Genomic DNA, 20,715 nt, shown 5'->3' with positions numbered 1-20,715 from the left:
GACTAGGATGTCATGTTGACCATATAACAGATAATGTATTGTTGAAACGTTCCAGAATGGAAAAAGTTAATTACAAAAGGAGGGATTTGTTTACAGCCAGGAGGGATTGCTTGAAGGGATATCAGGGAGAAAAGTAAGCGGTTGCTATGAAGTAGGACAGGGTGTGAGTGTTATGAATCAGGTTACTTTTATTTACGGTGGGAAAGTGCAGTAGAGGGCTAAATAATTTTGGATTCTATGTGGTGTGTTTCAAAGTATTGTAGACTTAATATGATGGATGAATTGGCAAGAATTGGGTGGTAATTATGGCTAGCACTAGAGAGAGGATAATAAATAAATAAATAAATAAATAAGATGTTTTATATGGAGAGATTAGATAAGAGTTGGGGGCCGGCTGGAAACATATTAGGGACAAATGGGCAAGGTTTTTGAAAAGTCTAAATTATTTATCCCATTCTTTTCTGATTGTTGTCTCTCTAGATAGTAAGGAAGGAGTTGTCTCATTATATTTCTTTCAAACACCTAGTACCTTTTGGGTGCTATATAAACAATGCTAAAGATCAAAAACGTCTCAGTATAAAAAAGCAGAGCATTTCTGAAGGCAAAATAAATAATCATCTAATACTGACTCATGGAAAAGTCCGTCTGACTTCAATGGGAATTTTCCCTTTGTCGGGAATTAGCAAGGACTGCAATATCTGACCCAATAAAAATATGTGTATCGTGATTCATTGCCAGATGCTTTCTAGCTTATCGCAGCTTTCTGTGGAGTGTAGTTGTGTGTATAGAGTAGCAGTGTTTTTGTAATCTGTATGCTCCAGAGATCTAAAATGAGTGAAGAATTATTTTTTGTAGCAATAAAGTTACCCAGTGATTTGGGGCTGGCCTTTTCACCTTCCCCTCCCGTATCTTGTTGAAAAACAAGAAATTTGAGGCATCCACTTATCAGATATGACACATGCCAGAGGAGACAGTGTGATCTAGTAGTAATGTGAAGAGGGGATTTGAGTTCTATCCCTAACTCTGTCACTGATGCTCTGTGACCTTGGGCAAATAGTTCACCATGTGTGCCTCAGTTTCCTCATCTGTAAAATGAGGATAATAATTCTTATCTTTGTAAAATTGTATGGACTCCTTGCATGAAGGACACTATACAGCAAAATACAATGTGTTATTTCTGAGTCCATTGTTTCTCCTCTTCCTATACTTGCCAATAATATGGCACTATAAAGAAAGATGATATTGGAAGGAAGTAACCAGTAAAGCGGCAATCAGATTTCTTTAAAGTCAACATTGCTGCTGTTTATGGTTCAGATTTAGGGAGAATTCTACTGGTAGCATGGGCAGCTCCCTCTCCTCCTGGACTGAGGTTGCATATAAGTTTTTGTTTTAGAGAGGGATGAGTTACACTAGAACAAATGAGGAAAATTATAAGAAATCCTGCCGCCACTAACAGTTCAGTACATCTCTGTTTTGTAATCTTTTTCACGTCTCATACAGGCTGCAGAGCTCTAAACTTGTAAGGACGTGTATTTATTAGTTCTCTTACCAACAGTGCTTTAAAAGTAGTTTTAGGATTCACACTTATAGGGAACATTTCAGTAATTGTGGAGATGGGACTATATGGCCTTAACAGGTTCTTTCTAACTTTTTGTTCGTAATTCTTTGATTACGTAGGGAGAATAGGCCTTGTCAGAGCGTGATATAAGTTAGATGTATATTCTTTTTGCTTAAGGTAACATTAAAACTTTTCAAAAATCACAGAGGGCAACATATGTACAGTAATGATTATGTTCATGAGGAATCATTGAACCTGTTTTGCCCATGAAAATGAAAGCTGTGCTTGTGTTAAATTCTCTCTAATTCCCTAGAATGCTAGTTTAATTATTTCCCTAAGGAAAAAAAAAATCACTTTTGTTAAAAAGGGGAAGAAATAAAAGGAACTGTTTTCAGTTACACATCCTCCTCCCCCCCCACACACACATACGCAAACTAGCAGTACAGTATGTGGCATACCTAATCTGTGTGTGTTTTGTCTCAAATGTTAAATGGCCCTTCACATTTGCTGATGGTTCTCTTGATTTGTTTTTCATAAACAAACAGCAAAGCCGGATTGAAGACCGTTTGGAAAGACTGGACGATGCTATTCATGTTCTCCGGAACCACGCAGTGGGGCCTTCAACAGCCATGCCTGGTAGTCATAGCGACATGCATGGATTAATAGGGCCTTCTCACAATGGAGCAATGGGAGGTCTTGGGTCAGGATATGGGACAGGCCTTCTTTCAGCCAATAGACATTCACTAATGGTAAGATATGGAGATTAAATGACAGTGCAGGTTTAAAAACAGTCAAGTAATTAGAATTTCTGAACTGGTTGCAGGCTTTTAAATATTATTATCAGTCTTTCTGCTTGTGCTAATGCTGCAGATATTTTCATGTTTATGACAAAAATATCAAATTAATTTGTGCGAGGTTTTGTAGTACTACGAGACATTTTTAAACATACGGTGTATATGTTTGAGGCACATACTATGTTTATTGTGTACATTTTGCTCGTGACAGTAAAAACTGTATTCTTTGATGTGTTTTAAGATTGACCGATGTGAGGCTGCCGTTGACAAAAAACTGCTGTCCTCTGGCATCCAGCCTCATTAATGATCCTTTCTAAATAGTTTGGATTGTTTGAGAGATTTAGTTGGCTGACAAGTGTATGATAGTATGCCATCTTTCTCCTATCCATTAGCCAATAAGATATCGGAGAGGAATCTTCAAGGTTTTTTCCTTTACTACTCTTTGCCTTTCCATTTCAATTTGAGTGAGTATAAATGCACTGCTTTTTTAGGACTTTGCAGAAATCCTGAATTCTCTCTCTTCCCTTTTTATTTCCTGTTCCTTTTTTTAAAAAACAAACAAACTATGTTTAGCTTGAAACTTCTGATCAAGACCCATCCTCCTAGGAATCTGGCTGCAGGTATAGGCCCCAATTCAGAAATGCATCCTGTAGCCTTATCTATAGTTATGGGTTACTTAACTAATTACCCATCCTAATAGGAGGGTTTGCACCTACTTTAAATTGTGAGGATTCTGTCCAAGATCAACAATAGCAGAGAGGTTATCAATAGAAAGGGGGCCCCCATAGTGCACAAAAGGGACAACACTGCTCTTTTGTAATAATTACTTTTATTAGCCAACCAAACAACAATAACACATTGCAGTCTGGTGAAAGAGAGAGAGAACACAATGGAACATCTAGTATTTGCATTACTCACACTCTCCCTTGAGGAGAAACCCAAGGTATCATTCATAATCATGCTCATCGTCACCATGGATTCTTCCTGCATCGCCGCAGGGCAAGTAGACCAGGATACAGCTTTTATATTATGTTATGCTGATTCCCCACTAGCTTAATGCATATTCAGTATGGTGTTTCGGACTCTTTTCCTTATCTGTATTTCCTCACCCAGCTATCATTGGCATGCCCTTCTTCAGTTGGTTACTAGACCTTTTACATCAAGCTTATTAATGCATATGTCAATTACATGTCATGGCATTCTTGTTGTCTGCTGATGTTCCTAATTTAAAATATCTAAAGCTGGTATAAACTGGCATTTTGTGATTACCTGTGAGCGGTTTAGCAACGCTGACTTATAACATCACTCTATCTTTTGTGATTTTTTGTGATATAGGGTCATTTATGAGTTTGTTACTTATGTCCCATCTTTAGGTCTTAATTAGTTTGGTTAAACTATTGTTTTTACAGTCTTAAGACCTGTAGGCTTTGTCATTACTGTCATAATCCATACCTATTTAGCATATGCCCATATATCTGTAGCAACATAGATGGCTACAATTCATATATAAGATAACACTTAAGCAATGGGAATTAAGTACATGCTTAAGTATGTGCTAACATGCTTTTTGTGAATTGGATCATATATAATGACTTGTGGCTTTCACACTGGATTAAATATTCCACGTCAGAGTATCAGGCCTTCTCTATACTTGGAGAATACCATACTTGTCCAGCTTACTGAGGGCCTCATTCTACGAGTTTTTGTCATGTTGAGTAGTACTTTCTCACATAAGTGATCTCACAGTATAGTTACGTGCATGAATAAATACTACTTAGCATTATCATTGCAGAATTAGTCCTAATTTTCCTGTTATAGTTTCTGATTTTTCTCTTTTGAGGGCAATATCTTCTTATGCTATCTATTTTTTTTGATGATGGGCGTCTGGCACCTTACAAACGAAAATATCTTGTAGTTCCTGTGCCTCTGTAAAGAAAAATCATGCCTCTCTGATCTATTTGATTTCTCTGAAAATGCCAGCAAAATAGACAAAGGAGAACAAGCTGATGTGCATATTTGGAGCTGCAAAAACCCAAAACAAATTCTTCACAAGAAGCTGTGAAAGAAATTAAGTAATCATACAGTGAACTCATAGATTAGAAACTGGATCAGAGACAACAAATGAGGAGTAGGATTAAATGGCCAGTTTTCAGCATGATTAAAGGATAAAACTTATGGTACCCCAACATTCCATTCTAGGAGTAATGTTCTGTATCACTGATCTGGAAAAGGGGCAGATGTCGTTTGCAGATGATTCAAATTATTTAGGTTAGTCAAGAATAGAGAAGAGTGTGAGGAACTTCAAGGGGAACTGACCAAACTGGGTTAATGGGCAACATGATGACCCATGAAATTCAGGTTTGGCAAGTGTAAGGTATTGCATATTAGAAGGAATAATTTGAAATACTCATATGCATTACTATTTCTCAGTTAACTGTAACCACTCAGGAAAAAGGTTTGACCATCACTGTTGACAGTTCAATGGAAATCCCAACTTTGTCTACGGCAGTGGTTAAAAAAAAATCAAACAAAATGTTAAGACATCAAAAGGAATGTGATAGAAAATAATACTGAAAATACTGAAAATGTTATAATGTCATTATATAAGTCATGGGTACGCTTTCATTTGGAGTTTTGTGTTCACTTCTCGAAAAGGATATAGTAGAATTAGAGGAGATTCAAAGGCAGGCTACAAAAATGCTTGGAAGCATGGAAAGATTTCCATATGATGAGACATTGAACAGATAGTGGTGGTTTTGTTTAGAAAGGATATATGTAAGAGAGGGAAGGCTAGAGGTATACAATATAATGTATAGTAAGCAAGGTAAATCTAGTAGTCCAATTCATCCTGTCTTATAATTAAAGAATGGGATATTCAATAAAACAGAAAGTAAGGTAATTGACAACCTGTGACATTCATTGGTGCAAGATGTAATGGAGGCCAATAGCTTAGTAACATTCAGAATAGGAATGGACATTATATGGATAATTAGAACATCCAGCATTGCTTTAGATAAGATTAAATACAATATTTAGAAAAAATGTGAACCCTCATGCCACAGGGCATAAACCAACTACTGACATAGGTTAGGAGAAAATTTCCTGTATAGAAACTCCATTGTTGTCCGTCCCAAGGTCTCTTACACCTTCCTCTAAACCATCTGGTATTAGCCACTGTCAGAGACAGAATACTGGACTAGATGAACCACTATGCTCTAATCTACTAAGGCAATTCTAATGTTCCTGTGCAATCAGCGCAGAAATTCTCACTGTAAAGGGTAGAAACTTTGCTGGTATTTCTGTAGCAAATGATGCCATCAACCACTGTAACAGATCACTAGGTCATCCCTTCTATCAGATTCTAAACATCCAGGATATCCTGGCAGAGTCAACTCTTGCGTTGATCCCTGGAAGGCAGTTACTTATTTAGTCTTACACACTTTACTGTGTGTGAGACCTTAAAAACTGAGCCTGTCATCCATATGGACCTTAAAGATCCCATGTCTTCTTTGTATGAGAAGGGGTTTTCTCCTTATGTCCTTGACCAAACAAATGCCGAGAGGGGTATTCAGGGGACTACAATACAGTACTTTGAGTAAAATTTAATAAGTACAAATCAGTGCTGCTGTTTCCAAGTAGCTTGTAAATCACTTGGGATGAAATGCTCGATATGAATGTAATTTACTGCTATTTACTATTACTTGTTAATGTTTCTCTGTTGGTTCATTTTTAAAATACGTTTCTCCTGGCAGTGGTCAGTCTAATGGTTGGTTCTTCCTCATCCTAAAACTAAAGTTAAAAGTAGCTGTCATGGGTGAAGCATTGATAAAAGCTACAATTGGGCCAGTGCTATTTATAGATTTAAAAAAATGCTGACTTAAAATAAAAGGAGTACTTGTGGCACCTTAGAGACTAACAAATTTATTTGAGCATAAGCTTTTGTGAGCTACAGCTCACTTCATCGAGCTGTAGCTTACGAAAGCTTATGCTCAAATAAATTTGTTAGTCTCTAAGGTGCCACAAGTACTCCTTTTCTTTTTGAGAATACAGACTAACACGGCTGCTACTCTGAAACCTGACTTAAAATAGTCTGCCAGCAGGCTCCAAAAGGTAGAAAAAAGACTTTTCAGCATCCCAGCTAAATCCATCTCTCTTCCCCCTCCCCTGTAAAAATAGCATGAACCCAGACATTGTTTTGCTCTCTATGGCAGTTGCTGGGAATTCACAAAAGGAAATTCTAAGTTGTAATTTAGCTTGGCCTCAGGTAATGTGTTACATACACTTGGGATACATATAATCTAAGATTTTTAGTTTGTACAACGCTATTTCCCACCAAATGTTTAAGCAATACTGCTTTTAATGAAAAATCTGGCTTTATTAAAAGCCAGATCTGTGACTTACAACTGTTTCTGCATATCTGCTCTCAATCAAGAGAAAAGGGTTTAATTTTTGTAGCTTTGTTCACTTTGCATATGTTAAACTGATGCAACATGCACCCAGGGCATCACTTCAGAGACGGTTTGTTCCATAAATATATAGTCGTCTCTTAAATACCAGATGTAGGTGAAGTTAGATTTGGAACAAAAAGAATAGCAAACAATTAAACTGTTCATATATAGCTTTTAGGAAATATCTGACCCTTGAATTTCTTCTCTTATGTGTCTGTTTTAGGAAAGAGTAGACATTCTTTCAAAATTTGATTTGATTTGATTATGAACTGCTACATGGTACCTTGTCATTTCTGCTATAGAACACAAGCTTCTGCTTGCTTCTTTTCTGAAGTTTAGAAAACAATGAGTAATCTCATAAACAAAATATACTGAACAGGGCAACTCAAATGAAAGAGTGGCACTTTGACAACATGGCTAGTTCTAAAAACAAAGGCAAATTTCTGTCTCTTGCTCTCCACATTTAACTTTCTGAAAAAAACAGTCTGCTAGTGCACAAAATGTATTAGTCACTGTCTGAAACTGTAACTTGTATGAAAGAATCAAGCCTGGTAATTTCTTCTGGAAAACTGGTATGAATTTTGAAGTAAAAACATAAGAACAAAGGAAATAGTTTTTGAATAGAGTCAGTCTTAAGTTAGCCTTTGACCATTTGATACATTCCACTCTGAAAAGGAAGTTGAAGGGGGAAATTTTTTTAAAAAAAATTTGAGGAGGATACTGGTAATGTTTTCCACATTTGAATTTTAATACATGAAACAGGCTATAAAACTTTGGCCAGCTGCAGTAAATAAAGTAGCAGTGGGAGGTATGGACCGGAAACTTGTACAGAATGTGCTGGTGGAAGTTTCTTTGCCCACTGTACACCTTCATTTGTTGGTTTCAAACTTGGAGTATGCTAGGGTAACTTGAGATTTAGCCCAGAGTCTGTGTTAGTTTCCAGCAGGTCTTCCTTATCAGATATCCTCCACAATTCTGTGCTATATTGGACAAGTATGAATCTGTTCCCCAGACAAAAATAATATGAGACTGGGTCAGATTCTGCTCTCCACTCTGCTATTGTAAATATGAATTACTTCCTTTCATTTCTGTGGAATTGCTCCAGCTTTACAGCTGTGGAGCTGAGAGCAAAATTTGTCCCACCACAATTACTTGTTTTCTTAAAAGAGACGGATGACACGTCTAATGGGAAGTTCATGTATTTCACTCTGTCACTACAGTGTTTCCTTAAAGTCCCAATCCAACAAAGCATTAAGCACATGCGCAGCTTTAAGCACATGAATAGTCCCTTTGGATTTCTGCAATTGGTGGTGTTCTTGTTTCTAATTTCTCCTTTCATATTAGGCAGCTGGGGTACACTAAGATTCACACCATACCCAGACTTGGCATATATTGTCTCAGGGCAGCAACAAATTAGTAAATGAATTAAGGTATGGGAGCTCCATGCTCCCAAATTCCTAATCCCACTTACACTGGGAGTTAGGAGGACTGCTAACTTCCATTGCTGCTGATTTGCTGAGTGATTTTGGATAAGTTACTTAGAGACCAATTCTGCCACTCTTTTATTGAATAGTACCATAGGGCCATACTCAAAGTAAGGCACTGCTCAGCTTGAATAAGAGTGGCAGAATCAAGCCTTAACTTTCTTGTACCTTGGGTAAAATGTAAAATGGGTAGAATTATACTTTCTGACTTCTCAAGGGAGTTCTGATTTAATATTTCTTTGAATTGCACTTTGACAACCACTAACATAAGCTACTATAAAAATGAATTAACTATAGTAATTTTTATCATAATTACAAAGTACAAATATTAAATTTGTCAGGATTGAAGTGCAGGAAATACAGAATACCATGACAAGAAGTCAAAATGTTACCTTTATAAAAAACCCCAGTAAACTACTTTTGATCTAAAAAAGGATATTATACTGAATTAGTTTTATGTATCTATATAAATAAAACACACAAATTCAGATATACAAATTGAAGCTTTTAGGAGGTACAATATATACATAGCAGAATGGGTACAATAGACATAAGAACTGAGTGAAATTTTTCAAACAAAACTGTTTTTTCACTGAAATGTGCAGATTTGGGTCAACAGAAACATTTTGCAAATTTGCATTGAATTTGCTAAATTATTTTGGTCAGAAACAAAATTCCAAGAAAAATCAAAACATTTTGAAATTTGACATTTTTGAAATTAAATGTTTAGATATTCAATTTGAAACTGACTTTTTGTTTCAAATTTCACTTCAGTTTTATTTTTAAAAAGCTTTAAAAAAAATCAAAGTCTTTTTTCGTTTGTTCCGCCACTGAACCTAAAATTCAGTTATTCGCCCAGCTCTAATAGATATGCCAAAAAGCAATGTAACAGATAAATATGCCTTCTAAAATGACTTGGTGTATGTTTACGTGAACCTAAATATACAGTAAGAGTACTTGAACCTAAATATCTCTTTAACTTGACACACCAGCAACAAACTATTTTGCAATCTTGACTAAGTTAATATTTACAACCTGTCATACTTAATAAAGGTTTAGACTTCAATCCTGCAAACAGAAATGTGCTTAACTTTACTATCATGAGTAGTCTCATTGGGACTATTTGTGATAGGAAAATTAAGCACATGCGCAAGCATTTCCAGTATTGAAGCCATAATAATTAAAGTGAAGGTACTGTGGCTTGCGAAGCACACACGAAACACCTCTATGCACTAAAAAGAGTTGAGTTTGTTCTCAGAGGTCAGACATGCAATATTGCTAAGAAATATCATTTCAATGGAAGTGTATTTGTAGGTAATGGTATGCAAATGATAAGAGTAAGCATCTTATACCCATAGCTGGTCATAATATTTGTGATGGCAGTTATGAAAATAACAGAAGTTAGGAAATTCCAAGTCAAAACAGAAACTCCAAGGTTAGTTTGTTTGTATTGTATCTGCTCCTACTCCCACCACAAGTAGATCAGCTAAGCCTATGTTGTTGCCTTTAATTTCCTGATTTTGGTCAGTTCCATCGTCATTGTAGAGATAATGTAGATTGTAGAGGGTTTTTTTAACATTTGAAATACAATTTTGTAAAATGCATTTATATACTAGCTTTTATACAGAAATCATAAAAGAGGCACATTTCTTTTGTAGCAGTGTACAACTGGATTGATTATAACCATTATATAACAAAAACTGGTATGCAGTTTTTTTAAGACAGTCCTTAGAAGTCCATCGGCTTGCTTCCATGCTTCACACAATGGTCCACAGGAAGAGGATATATTCATTTATATTTTTTTAACATCCAAATTAAATTAACATATGGAATTTTCCACCACTAGAAATTAAAATAGCAACTCATGAAGAATTCAGTTATGTCATTCATATAAAAAACAAAGAGAGTTAAGCAACTTGGCATTATTTAAAAGACAAGATTTGGCTTTTTTTATTTGTTCTTTAAAAATCTATTACTCTCCTGCTTTAATTTTTATCATAGTTGCAATTAAAAAAACAAAACAAAAACCAAAGGTATGCTAATAATTGAGAAAACTGGACAAAACAGCCTTATTGGACTAAAAGCTTGTAAAACAAGCAGCAGTGTAACCCTTTTATATAACATTCATGTTCTTTCTAATTGGTTGACATTCCTAATTTCATGTAAATTATAGCCTCCGTCATATTCTTAATACCATTTTTGAAGTACACTGTTGGTTTTAATCAGCAAAAAATCCATTAATTATTATTTAAAATGACACCCTTTTTCAAAAACATTGTCCTGACACAATGACTTCATTCATTTTAAACGAGTTAATTAGGTGTATTGTTAAAATCGTAGTATTTAGTTTCCAAGTTTTAATTTAGCATTAGCTAACTCCTTGGTTTCCACACATGGACGGATCTATTGTGAAGCTGAGTGTGTGTGAAAGTTATTGGAGAATGGTAGTCTCTGGGTAACGTTCCTCTAAGCTGCCCTGATTTTTGTTTCCCCTGTAGTCTAGATGAGAAACAGCTGGCTTTTGTTTAAAAAGCTGTTTTGTGAAATGTCTGAAACTTGAGGTGTAGAGCTGAGGTCACCATTAAAGCAGGTGCTTGGGAACAAGTGGGAAAGAAAGCAGCAGAGACCAATTTGGCCACATAATCTTTTGGAGGATATTTCCTATTAGAATGGAATATGGTATCAAAAGGAAATAAAACTTCTCTAAGTTTGCTGATTTGTTTACTATGTTTTTCACTCACAGATAAATGAAGGAGAGTTAATATTCCTAATCCTGTAGTTTTAGAACCTTTTGTATTCTGGATTTCGCCAATACTTAAATGAATAATCATCCCTGTAGGAAAGAAATCATAAGGATTATTTCACTGACTTCACTTCAGTGTCCATGGCAACCCACTTCTCTCCATATGTAGTTGCAACTGGTTGATTTCTTTTAAAACTTCAGTTGTCTCCCCTAGTATGAAAGAAATGCTGTTTAAGTGTGGAGGACCAGAACATTGAATTAATGCTCACTAGGTACTTATACTGGAGCATGAATAGAGACTAAGCAAATTGTACCAATAAGATAAGCACCTAAATTAGTCTTTAAAAAGCAAAAGCTAAAACATGTAGAATCGTTGTGTACTTAAAGTATCTATAGGCAGAAAGAATTAAGAAAACGCATCTCCTCTCTTTAGAATCACAGATTATTAACAGCTGTTTGGGAATGGAGATTAACACTGTAATTTTTGAAGCACTAGAAGAAAATTTGTTTGGGAAGTTGCTCTTCACTTCCAGTCATGTGTAATGCCAAATAAAACTTCCTTTGCAGACTCATGGTTTTATAGTTGGCAATTTTTTGAGTCCCTCAGAACAACTGGGATTAACCCAAAGCCTACTCGCATTAAAGAACAAAGCGAAACTATGAAGATAAGCATGGAGCACATGCCATCAGCATTCTTCATACAGTACATAATGAAAAGCCACTGTTGTTTCCGCCGGCCTCCCTCCTCTACTTAAGACGTGGCACGCTTTTATATATCTATACATACTGAACTTCAGCTTGCTACTTTGTCTGCGTTTAAATGGATTTTTGGCATACGACTTGTCTCGCAAACACGCCTTTTCACATAAGATTTGGAAAGCTGCTTAGTATTCTTTGGTACCTTCCTTTCCGTTATTAAAAAAATATTGAACTTTGGCATTGTTCCTGATTTAATGCCACCCACCCTTAATGTCTTTTTTTTTTTTTGTTGAATAAAACGCCTTTTTTTCTTGATCTTTTTATTGCTGAGCCCTGGCATATGGAAATTATTTTTGTATAGCATGGAGGAAAGACTCAGTGCCGTAAATAAAGTGAATAATTTGGACCAATAATGCCACTTAATGAGAGGGGACCATTTGTGTCAAAATGGCCTGTGTGTTCCCTTTGTAATATACATTGAGGTTTATAAGGGGCTTTAACGCAAATCTGCTTTCTGTCAAACTTATAAATTTTGACAATATTAAACCATGTTAACATACATATTTTACAATTGCTTGCCACTGTTTTTATTTATCTAATTGGGATAACACAAGGTCATCATTTGTAAAGATACCAAGGTAGTTGCTCGTTAAATTCATTCACGACTTCGGCTGGTTGAACTAATCTCTTCCTAATTGCGATATGTAGCTGTGATCCTGAGATGGGAAATCATTCAGTTGAACTTCCTGAATTTGTAAGCATTAGAAAATACGTTAGTATTCCCTTTGCATCTTTTTTCAGAGTGGAATTTGTCAATTCTTTCTGAGTTGTATGTTAATACAAATTTTCTGAAGTGCTGTGTCTCGGTATGGAAAGAGTTAACTGTAAACAAAGGGGTACTTTTTCAGCTTTTGTCTGCTACCTACAATTCGTGAACTGCAAATGCCCATCTGTGAGCATCAAAGTAATGTTTGTATGACTGTTCTCACTTTTATAGATGCACTTTTGGTTTAAATAGTGTTCCTTCATTTAGAGAAAATAAGTTTCCTTTCTTTGATATGATGGAAATATTGACAAGATATTAAAACTGGAATCTAGCACTCTTGAACCGTCAGGTGTAATTGATATTTCATGGGGAGATTACAATTCAAAGATACCAAAACAGTTTTCTTTGTCAGTGGGTATCTAATTACAGTGAGAACATGTCAACTTTTCTCTTTGTGTTTGCTGAAAAACAAATATCTAGCTCATCTACCTATATATCCACACTTAGGTTTGTTTGTGACCTCTGTTTAGATTTTATTTCCAAGTTTAAGGTTCTGATCATACATCTGTAGTTTAAAGATCAGTATTTTGAAAATCAAAGACATATAGCTATTCATATTCAACAGCTAAGGTGACACTATCCTTTTGCAAACAATTCACTTATTAATAACACTTTCATGAAGGTGAGGTTAGGTAAGTTACATATCAGTTCCATTAACTAGCTGTTCCTGGACTGACAAAGCTCCAACCATGCACTTCTAGATTGATAGTAGTGGAGTATCTTAGGTCTAAAGTCTGTTTTGGAGACACGTATCTCAGGAGATAGTATTAACAAGGATTGGATAACTGCCAAATGAAATTTAATACATTTTCACATCCATGAAATAGGCGTCTTAAACACAGAAGCATAATTACTTTCAAAAACGCTTCCTGGAAACAAAGAGAGTGAAAACAGTGAATGTCTTTTTGTTGTTGTTTGTTGATAGCTACAGGATACATACAATGGACCATATTTGCCACTAGTTTTTAAGCAGGATCTCCATTCAAGCCAGTGGGGGTTCTGCGTAAAAATCATAGCATGATATGGTCCAGTGATATTTACCAGTCTGCATTAAACACCGCACATATAATAAAATACAAAGAAAGACAGAGACTTGCCAAAGGCCACCTAACTTAAAGTGCCAGTGTTTTAAATCTGCAAATCATGGGCTAGTTGGAACAACTGTTGAATTCAGTGAACTTCTTACACACTCTGGCCTTTGCCTGTGGGTCAAGAACTATAATTATATTTTCAACTATCGAGAAAATTGAGAATGCATGGGTTTAATTGTTTTTTTGACAGATTTCAGAGGATGAAAGTGGGTTGGGTTGGTGTTTTTTTTAAATCAAAGGTAGAAACATGATGAAGCTCCAGAAGACTATGTGACCTTTTTCCTTTAATCAGGTTCTAGTTTTTAGAAAGTTAATAAAGTCTTAACTTTCAGGCAGTTTCATGTTAGCTTTAACAGAAAACAAAATGTGAATCTTTAAAAAAAAATACCACCCAAAAACCATCAAATGCCACCACACATACACGTCTCTTTTGGGATGCTTGAATCTATATATTCTAGTTCTGCTAAACCAAAATCTTAATAGAAAAGAGGCTTCTGTTCTAGATACCTCCATGTGCTTTCACATAATAGGTTCTTTTGAGATATTTTGTTATTCTATAAAAGTATTTTCCCTTTTTCAAACTACTTTTGCAATATACTTTTGAAAACCGTAGCTTCTGCTATTATGGAAGGGCTACACGTAGCACCCACAAAAATCTAGATAAAGTGAAAAGCATAAACCGAAAAGCTTGGTATTCATACTTGAATATCTCAGTACTTTATATAAAAGGTCACAGGAAATAATGTGAGAACCAGATCTACCATTATTTCAGCTCATAAAATTTAAAAAAAAATCCATGAAAGACAAACAAAAATATCAGTGCAAGTATCTGTTTTTCCATCTGGGTTTTCTTTACAACCATCATCCTAATATTTGAACACCTGTCAAAGAGTTTAACACTAAAAAGTCCAGTAGCCTAATTTTGATGCCTACCTCCTGATGTTTCCTTTTAACTGAAAATCTCAAGGAGAATAGAATTTTTGTTATTATGACTCCCTAAATGAAATAACACAAAGAGTTACACGTAAATACTAGAGCCCATACTCACTTTGTTGTTTTTTTTTTCATCTGCTGAATGTTCAACTAGGGGTCTGTCTAAAGACAGGTCAATAAATGAAATATTAACAGAACTTCAAACTGAGCTTGATTCTCTAAAGATAGTATTATTTATAGATCTTCACTCCTGAGCCAGGGGAATGAGTCATAACTTCACTCTATCTTGGGACAAAACTGTTGTTTGTATCACAGACAAGATGCTCATTGGTTGGGAATAGCAGATGCATTGGCTTCTGATGTTATTGCTGAAGGACTTGTCAACCATTTGCACATGAGATTCACAATTTAAGGATATTCCTGGAAGGAACTTTGTTTGGTCCTTGAGTCCCAGGTGGCTAAGGAGTATATTATTCCATCAGCACAAGGTAGGGCGATCATGATTTTCTTTCTTCCTTTCATTACTGTAGTAATCAACATCTTTATCATTATTGCAATCCTGTCTAAATACGGCAATCTTCGAAGGTCCTTCTATCTGTAGTTGCAGCTAGTAACTAATATGGTATCTGCTCTGCTTAGTAGCACTGGTCATGTCTGTGCATCAAAGACTGTTTTTTTTTCTGCATTCAATTGAACTTTAACTGCACTCTTGAACTTTAAGAACTACTTTAATAAGCCACTGTCTCTTTTCCTGTGTTCTCTTACAACTGTAGAGATCAGCTGATATGCTTTAGCATACAGCTGATAGATATGAATGTCTGATATCTGATGGCAGAATGTTCTCAGTGAGTACAGTTGACTGAAATTCACTTCCTCCGGTGGTTTGACAGACTCTCGGTTTGTCGACAGAGATGTATAGAGTGGTTTTGGTCTTACAGTGTGTGTGTTTATGCGTGTGCACCTAGATACAATAGTAATTCGCACACTTTTATATATCCGTAAAATATATTGTCTGTGGGTAAAAATTATCTACAGCATCTAAATGACTTTGGAGCATACATTTCATTGAAAGTCAATGAAAGTGCCTAAGTTGCTTCTGAAAATGGGACTTAGGCTCTAAGTCATTTAAGTGCTTTTGAAAATTTGACCTCATCTATTTAAGGGGGGGGTTATACAGTTCCCATTTACATGCTGGCACTTCCCCTCAGAACTGCCCACCAAGCAAGAAGAGTGTTCAGTTCCAGAACATCAGGTTGTAGACCCAAGTGACATTTCTTTTCTCATATAAGCAATTATGACTGGCACATTGCAACAAAGGAAAGACGAAGAGAGTTTTATTCATAGCATTTTCTGATCAGTTCCACCCTTCTGTCTTTCCATTTCCAATTTAAAGGATTAATCGTGGCTCTCAGGACATCAAATGCAAAGGACATTTTACATAAAAATAAAGTTCAGTGTGGTATCTCTGGATCAGTCTTTGCCCCTTCAAATCAAGGTGACTGGTTATGTGCTTAGGTCTGAAGGATAAAAGTGCTTGTGCATTTTATTTCAGGAGGTATCTCAAAAGACAATAAAGCCACATTACTTCTGATAAAGTGCTCTGATTGGATTAATGCTGACATCAAAGTATTCAGCCACTGCTGCAATGAATTTATGCTATTTATTTATTATTTACCTAGCAACAACTATGGGATGCTGGGCTTAGCAAAGTCATCAAAGATTGATCCTGACCATAGGTGCTTACAGTCGAAATAGATGTAGATGTGAGAAAGAGAGGGGTAATGTCAAAAGGCAGTGATAAAGCAGTGATGTTAAGCATAAGTTGATGTAGTTCATGGTTCTTTTTAACTGTTTTTGAGGAGATGACTAGGGTTTATAGAACTCATGGAAGGAAGCATGTTTGGAGGGGGAATTTGAAGAAGATGAGGCATTGTAGGCAAGGGAGAAGTCCGAGACATAAGGGAAAGTAGAGGAGTGTGAGAGTGACACAAAGTGGGCAGTTATATATGTTGTTTGATTACATTGAAATAACTGAATATGGGAACAGAGAGAGATAAAATGAAAACTGATTAATCTCTAAGTTATTCTAAAAGATGCGTCCAAAATAGACTGAAGAACCTTCATAGTATATCTCTTGGTCCCTCCAGGAGTGCCAGGTGCAGTACAGTGTCCTGGCATTGAACAGTCTTAAATGAGCTACAGATTTTCATAAATGAAATATCCAAAAAGATAGAACATGCAGATGATCACATAATTATATTTTATAGCAATGAACAGAGCGGAATAGAGTCAATATTCTTGGGTCAAACTCAGCCCTGCCAAAACTCTGTTGCAGTTCATGAACCTAGCCAGGGAAGATTCAAGTTTTTTGTGTTTTGAAGGTTCCAAAATCTAAAGCTTTACAATGCCCAGATGGACCTTTCTGACTACTACTCATATCACAGAAAGTGAGATAGCCCTTCCTGGGCAGAGTTGAGTACATTGGCGTAATGGATTAACAGATGATAAAACCAGGTCTTTCCCTAATGTATGGCTTATGGCCAGTTCACTGCAACAAGTGTTTGTTAATTTCAACAGACTTGCTAGATTTGTGGGCAGTAAAAAGGAAAATAAATAGACAAACTTGCCCATTTATTTGTGAGAAATGCGATGATATTACTTCCAAAATTTCTTTTGAAGCTGAAGAAGAGGAGAAGTCTGCGGCTTTTCTTAGTAGTTTTTATTAGAACTGGTTAAAAAATGTCATTTTCACTAAAATAGTTGTCAACAATTTCATCCTTTCTCTCTAAATTCAAGATTTCAATAAAATCTTCCGACTTTTAAATTTTGGATTTTTTCAGCGATGTCTCCTTGTTTTATAATAAAACCATAGACTATATACCATTAGGGAACTCAGTCAAAATGAACACTCAGAATCATGTGTCCTGGATTTAGCCATCCTAGTTACAGTCTTAACGTCAACTACAATTTGGCTGAAATGAGGTAGACATTTTGAATGGGATGACATGTCTGCCAAAGTATATCAACACCTTCAAGTAGCTCAAAAAAAGTCTGGTAGTTGTTTTCCAAATGAAAGTGTCATCATTTAGAGTGAAACCAAATGGATTCCTACACTTGTCCCCCCCAGATTTACCACAGAAAATCCTCTGCAGTTTACAGAACCTAAACTCTATCCATCTCCAGAAAAAGTATGTCTACCTACCATATTTTCCTTTCACAAATAAGAAGTTGCTCTTAAGGAACCTTTTTTTTATCAGGGTGCTCCTGAATTTCTCTCCTGAATCTTTGAGATTCTTGAAACCTCTTGTATCTTATGTGCAACACTATTCCTGTGGTGGTGGCATTTTAGATCTCTAGACTCATAAGTTACACCACCTTCTTTTTTCTTGTAACCAAATATATGAGTAAATGTATTAATTTTCCAACTGACAGTTTTCAAAGTAGCAGCTGTGTTAGTCTGTATTCGCAAAAATAAAAGGAGTACTTGTGACACCTTAGAGACTAACAAATTTATTTGAGCATAAGCTTTCGTGAGCTACCGCATGCATCCCATGAAGTGAGCTGTAGCTCACGAAAGCTTATGCTCAAATAAATTTGTTAGCCTCTAAGGTGCCACTAGTACTCCTTTAATTTTCCAAAGTCTCCTCTTGAGATATCATGTTTTAAAAATTAAAGTGTTTCAAAAAGGGGAATATTTTTATCTCTGTTATATTACACTGGCTTTTTGGTTATATGAATTTCATCTGAAAAAAAAGTTTTCCTTGAGTCCCCTTTGGAAATGTTCTCTTTTATATTTCTTACTGTGATCTTGCCTTGCTGGTAACAATCAGACTATATTATCTTGTAAGTCTGATTAGAAACACTCCTAAGTCTTTTTAATACTCCAAGAGTACTGAACCATGGATAATACTTTTTGAGAATGAAGAGTCACTTAGAGTTCTCTGCAGAATCTGTGGAGATACATTTCATCCAATGGTAGGATCAGCACCTGAGAACATCCAGAATGAACATTGTTACATGTAGAAATGTTGGTTTATACCATTCAAGGTGTTATTTGGCTTTAAGGAATGTCTTAATGCAAGAAATGTAAGGGATTGCTCCCTGCAATTCCAGTGATGTACTATAGAGGCTCTTTGAAATCAGAGTGCCTATCCACAGCTTCTGAGAATTCTGCTCTCGAAGTAAATAACTGTCCTTCCTTACCATCCATTGTATTTAATTATATGACAATTTTAGCTTATGACAAAAGTGCATCAATGAACAGTGTACATGGAAAATAATGGATGTATTTCCATTGTGCCTGCACTGTCAGCTAAGATGATGGCATTACTGGTGTGTTTAATAAAACCTTTATTGGTATATTACCCGGAGTCATGGTGTTGGCAGGAATGGTGCCCCTTTGGATTTGGAACTCTATGGTTAATGAAATACAGTGAACATTAATTTGGAATGGGCTTCTCGCTTTGGAAAGCCAGGTAATGTTTTATTATATCTGTGCCAAATAGGGGCTGTGTCAGATACTGCTATAGCTTCCGCTGTCAGAGGCTTAGCTGGCATTATGGGGGAAAAAAATGGCAGGCTTGAGAATCTTATCCCCTGAAATGGAAGTTGAATGCCAAATTTAAATTCCTGCAGGATTTCCGATAGCAATGGGGGAATTGAGAAGCCCACAATTAAGCATATGGGCATTAAGATAATTGTCAGATCTGTTGGCGGACATGATAGAAGACAGATGGGTACGAATCAATGCGCTCCACTGCAGCACCCTGGGAGACAATTTGACGTTTTACCTGCCTGAGCTACTCTGCCATATTTGTCACTAAATGTGTTGCACAGCATCTTCTTGAGTGTTAAGTGGTTTTGCATATTATGTAGATATACAGTACATTGGCGCCCTCTAGTGAAAAAGCTACAGGGAACATTATTTTTAAATGTCTGCCTTTCCCTTTAGTCTCTCTTCACTGTCTCAGGAACTTGTTACATCCATATTCTCCTTCATATCACATTAAACTCAGTGACTCTTCTCTTTACAGGTTGGAGCTCATCGTGAAGATGGTGTCGTCGTGGCAGCCATTCGCTTGTGCCAAATCAGGTTCCAGTTCCACAGTTGCCAGTTCAGTCTGCTACTTCCCCTGATTTAAATCCACCCCAAGATCCATACAGGGGTAAGTACACCCAAATATTATCAGGACTCTTCCAGGTAGCAGTCTTAAATGCTTGTATATTTATATAAAATTTTTCTTTAGAAACTTTAATTATACATGCTACAGTGATTGGAATTGAGTCAACTTGGATTCATAGTAGTGATCACTCAGATACACAATGAGACTATAGTGCAACTTGAGTGGGAGGAGAGAGTCAGGAGTAACATGATATAGAGTTCTGATTAATCCAGACATCCTATCTGGTACACTCTAGTAATCTCAATTACAAGCATCCAAGCAATTTAGCCCAGGACAGCAAGTTCTAGTAATGTAACTCAAGCAGTAGAAAAATGTAGAAAATGTTTTAGGATGCAAAATCAAAAAGAGTAAATTTAAGACCCTGCGGTTCCATTGCATACAGAATTCCCATTGACTTCAATTAGATGCCAGGTAAAATACCAAAGTGATTTTAATTGTATTACAGTATTTGCTGTGTTTTGTGAATCCTGTAAGATTTATATGTATAGATGCAGTATTGTTTCAAAATACGTGTGAAACTAACTGAACCTAGAGTACATCTAGGGTCTATCTTTATTCCTAGAGGCTGCTAATTTTACAATTAAAGTATGGAAGAAACAACTCAAAATTTCTTTTATGATGGCTTACAAGCTCTTACTCATTCTTCATGGCTAAGGTATTTTGATTATTTTATGGGAATGGCATATTAATTTTTTTTTGAAGAAGAGAAACATTGTCTAGTGTTTAAATAAAGAACTGGGAGTTAGGAATTCTAGGTCTTATTACACAGCCAATCCACTGGCTTAATGTGTTCGACTGGTGAAGATCACAAACTCTCTGTGTGTCAGTTTCCCTTCTGTAAAATGGGAATGATAAAGGTAATGAATCTGTAAAGCACCTTCAGATCCTTGAATGGAAGGTGCTATAGAGGAGCAGTCTTTTATTACTATTTCCTGTTAAATCATTGCTCAAGAAAA

General features: G+C 36.0%; 1 protein-coding gene across 1 annotated transcript in view; it reads left to right on the top strand.

Moving 5' to 3' along the window:
• Positions 1–20,715, top strand: part of TCF4 (transcription factor 4) — a 324,640-nt gene that overhangs the window by 293,852 nt on the left and 10,073 nt on the right. Inside the window, 3 exon segments of the mRNA XM_038402319.2 lie at positions 2,104–2,307; positions 19,610–19,634; positions 19,637–19,741. Of these exon segments, the coding sequence (XP_038258247.1) occupies positions 2,104–2,307; positions 19,610–19,634; positions 19,637–19,741 (334 nt within the window).

This window comes from Dermochelys coriacea, chromosome 5, assembly GCF_009764565.3.
Source record: "Dermochelys coriacea isolate rDerCor1 chromosome 5, rDerCor1.pri.v4, whole genome shotgun sequence".
NCBI lineage: Eukaryota > Metazoa > Chordata > Testudines > Dermochelyidae > Dermochelys > Dermochelys coriacea.
Note: the sequence above shows the minus strand (reverse complement) of the source record. Positions and strands in the feature narration are given on the sequence as shown.